This window comes from Melanaphis sacchari, unplaced genomic scaffold, assembly GCF_002803265.2.
Source record: "Melanaphis sacchari strain LSU unplaced genomic scaffold, SCAv2.0 Contig403_pilon_pilon, whole genome shotgun sequence".
Taxonomy (NCBI): Eukaryota; Metazoa; Arthropoda; class Insecta; order Hemiptera; family Aphididae; genus Melanaphis; species Melanaphis sacchari.
Genome location: NW_020271257.1, coordinates 3,612 through 7,096, shown reverse-complemented (window position 1 = coordinate 7,096; position 3,485 = coordinate 3,612). Strand labels below are relative to the sequence as shown.

General features: G+C 29.4%; 2 protein-coding genes across 2 annotated transcripts; both read right to left on the bottom strand.

The window, feature by feature from the left end:
• Nucleotides 1-690: 690 nt before the first annotated feature.
• On the bottom strand, nt 691-1,372 carry LOC112597273 (52 kDa repressor of the inhibitor of the protein kinase-like). Its single transcript, XM_025343244.1, has 2 exons — nt 866-1,372; nt 691-804 (listed from the first exon to the last, which is right to left on the bottom strand). Exons 1-2 carry the CDS (start codon nt 1,370-1,372, stop codon nt 691-693), a joined length of 621 nt encoding a protein of 206 aa, XP_025199029.1.
• Nucleotides 1,373-1,988: 616 nt separating this feature from the next.
• LOC112597274 (zinc finger MYM-type protein 1-like) lies at nt 1,989-2,603 on the bottom strand. Its single transcript, XM_025343245.1, has one exon. It carries the CDS (start codon nt 2,601-2,603, stop codon nt 1,989-1,991), a length of 615 nt encoding a protein of 204 aa, XP_025199030.1.
• Nucleotides 2,604-3,485: the final 882 nt, after the last annotated feature.

The window sequence follows — 3,485 nt, the reverse complement described above, 5'->3', positions numbered from 1 at the left end:
GTTTGGTTATTGCTCCCTCGATGTATATATAACTTTCACACGGTAGAGTATAAGACTCTGAGTTATGTAAAGCAATACGTACTTTATCGTTATTAGAGAGGGCGGACGTAGAATAAGGTAAAAACGAATGATAATCAATCTGTGTTATCTTACAATCATCGACGTACCCGGCCGTTACATCTAAATACATATCGTCCATATTAAATAGCGTTTAACGAATGTAGGAAAGCTTAATTCTCCACTGTTAAAGTTTTTTTAGATTTATCAAAGTTCGGAGTTGTAATCTTGCTAATGATTTTCGTACGATTAATAGGTTTTACACGTGTAGTCTTATTCATATTATAAAATTGCAGACTCATATCACGAATCTTGAATTAATAATCGTACTGATATCAGTGGCGTATTTTCACTAATTTTTTTTTTTTTTTTTGGGGGGGGGGGAGTTTAAAATTTAAAAAAGTCGTATGATAAAGCTTATTTGTTTCATCTTACTTTGAAACAAGAAATAACAAGAGATAGAATGAATACAAACAATATAATTTTAAAACTGAAAAAATGTCACAATTTTAGTAAAATTAATTTTCAGGATAATTACATCAATTAGAATATCAGTTAATTTGTCAAATAAAATAATAAAATAATTTAAATACAATGTCATCTTTAACTTTACATGTTTCTTCATTTTAAATTTTAAATTGAAAAAGGTAAACGTGTTTTATTTTTCGCCAGTTCTTCAATTACCTCTATTGGTGTAATTTTATCTTTTGAATTTATAGATAACATAGCTAACCCGTTTAGTCTTCCCTAAAATAAAAAAAAAATAAAGATAATTATTATACTGTTATCTAATTATTTATACTAATACTTTATAAATAAATAAATAAATAGGTATCTCTGAAATAGAATTTCTAAGAGAAGTTTTTATCCTCTTCAAGTTTGAAAAAGTTCTCTCATTTGACGAAGAAGAGACCGGAAGTGTAGCCAAAATTTGAAGAAGTTTAAAAATGTTTGGGTAAATAGATATGTTACATAAAGTTAAAGCCTCCAAAGCATTTTTTGGTTTTTGATTTGTTTGCATAAGTTTTCTTTGCCATAACTTATATTCTGATTCAAATATTATGTTAGAAGATCCGTTTTCCTGTAAATCTTCAATATATTTATCTGAAAGAATCTTAAAGTCTTTGAGGTGACCGTTTTCTTGAAACAAAGAGTCAAAATTCGACAAAGTTACTTGATGGTTTATGAACCTATTGTCTAACTCACTAATAAATTTGTCCAAATAAGGAATACATATTGATGCTCTGTAAATTTGCTCTGGTGAACTTGCTGGAACGTTATTCCTATGAATTTGTCTGTTTGAAAGTCTAGGCATTTTAATTTCAATATCAAAACTTTCAGCTAATATTTTTACTTGTCCAAATAAATCTTTAAAAAGTTCTTCAGCATTTTTTCTGAGATCTTGTAACTCCTGTTTAATATCATTGGCTAGTATTACTGCTACTTTTAAGTCAATATTTGGATTTTGTAATAATTTTGATAGAGGTAATCCTATATTAAATCCTTTATTTAACACGAACAGAGATACCAAAAATTCTAAATTTAATACAGCGTTTCTAAGAGTACTTGCTTTACCCGATGTTTCACTATCAACCCATTCAGATATTATTTCTAATGATTCAATAACGTGATTATAAAGCTCTATAAAATCATTAACTGCATGAAATCTTTCGATCCATCTTGTTTCGCAACTTCTTTTTAATGTTTTTTTTTGATGATATCTCGGAAGAACTTTCAATTTGATGATGTAAAACAGATTTTCTTTTTGGATAAATGAAAAAGTCACGGACTTTACCAAAAGTTGATAAGCAATCTCTTAATTCTGCTGCACTACACGATTTAGAAACTGCCAGGTTTAATGAATGTGCTGAGCAATGTACGTACATTGCCAATGGGTGTATTTTTTTTATGTGTGCTTGAACTCCATTTAATTAATCTGACATGGATGCTGCTCCATCATATCCTTGACCTCTTAAGTACTTAGTATCTATGCCATATTTTTGAAGATTATCAATAATTAGTTTTGCCAATCCCTTTCCCGTCACGTCAAATGTTGGCACAAATTGTAAAAATTCTTCGCGGAGTTCAAGATGGTTTATTTCAACATACCTTACACATAGAGACACTTGTTCTACCCCCGACACGTTTGCTGTTTCGTCTGCTAAAATAGAAAAGAATTTTGATGCATTAACCCTTGAAACTATTTTATCAAGCAATACCTTATTGCACGCTTCAATAATTGCGGTCTGACTTGTAGCACTAGTATATTTGATTGTTCCAGGATCTTTTAAATATGATTTCAAATCATTATCACCTTGAGCCCTGTATCGAAGATTTTCTCTAAAATTGCCTTCATTGTTTATTTTGGAATCTGAACATGTTAAAATTTTTCCTGAATCTCGATGACCTCTAAGCTCTAAATTTTGACGGCCACACAAAATAATTGCTTCGATTATAGGAACTATATTTTTACGATTTTTCATTTCTTCTCTAGCTTTTCCAATGTCAATTTGTTTATCAATCGATAAAGCAGGATTTTTCACCATGTTTAAAAATCTATCTGCATCCAACACACATTTTTTGTGATATTCGAGATTTGAGTGATTTTTAAAATACTCTAACGCATGTCTCCAATTATCATATTTTTTTTATGACCAACGAGCCTAGTGACTGATTGTTAATCCCTCCAGAGTATTTGGAAAAAGCTACGCAAAATTTACAGTACGCTCCATTGTCAATAGCAGAATATACTAACCAAGAATAGCTAGAAAACCATTTAAATTGAAATTTTAAAAATCTTGGTGTTTTTTCTTTTCCAACAATAACTGCTTTTGTAGGAAAAGAAAAATTTTCATCGGGCATCCAGGTTTTATTTAATACTTCTTGTATTTCATTTTGTGTTAAAACTTTTTTTATGTAATTAAAAATATCACGGGTACTATAATTGACTGAAGAAGTACTATGTTCAACAGATTCATGAACCAACGAATCAGTATTATTTGACGACTGTTCAATATTTTCTTGGGGAGTTGAACTTGACGTAGATGATGGAGATTTGAAAAATGACTGTATATTTAATTGTTTTTTTTGAAGACATTTTTTGAAATAGTGAGATAGTCAAATAATTCTTATGGAGTCAATTTTAAATAATTTAAAATGATAAGAAAATTGTTTGTAAATAAACACACAAAAACATACAGTTAAGTACACAAGTATCCAAATACAGACTACAGTATAAATATTAAAATAAAATAGTATAACTTACTAATATTATAACTTGATTTATGTATATCAAACTTACTTCTGAATATTACAATACTGAACGAGATCTGATGCAACAACGACAACAACAGCAAAAGAACAAGAAATGAAAATAATGCAACGAAAAGATACTATTCAGTACGAGCTTGCACACACGGTCGGCGACA

What these genes read in the sequence shown, in the direction of transcription:
- LOC112597273 (XM_025343244.1), bottom strand. Translation starts at nt 1,372, where the DNA reads ATGCCTAGACTTTCAAACAGACAAATTCATAGGAATAACGTTCCAGCA. An exon ending in TTTATTTATTTATTTATAAA is followed by an intron (nt 805 to 865) that starts GTATTAGTATAA and finishes TTTTTATTTTAG; the next exon opens with GGAAGACTAAACGGGTTAGC.
- LOC112597274 (XM_025343245.1), bottom strand. Translation starts at nt 2,603, where the DNA reads ATGGTGAAAAATCCTGCTTTATCGATTGATAAACAAATTGACATTGGA.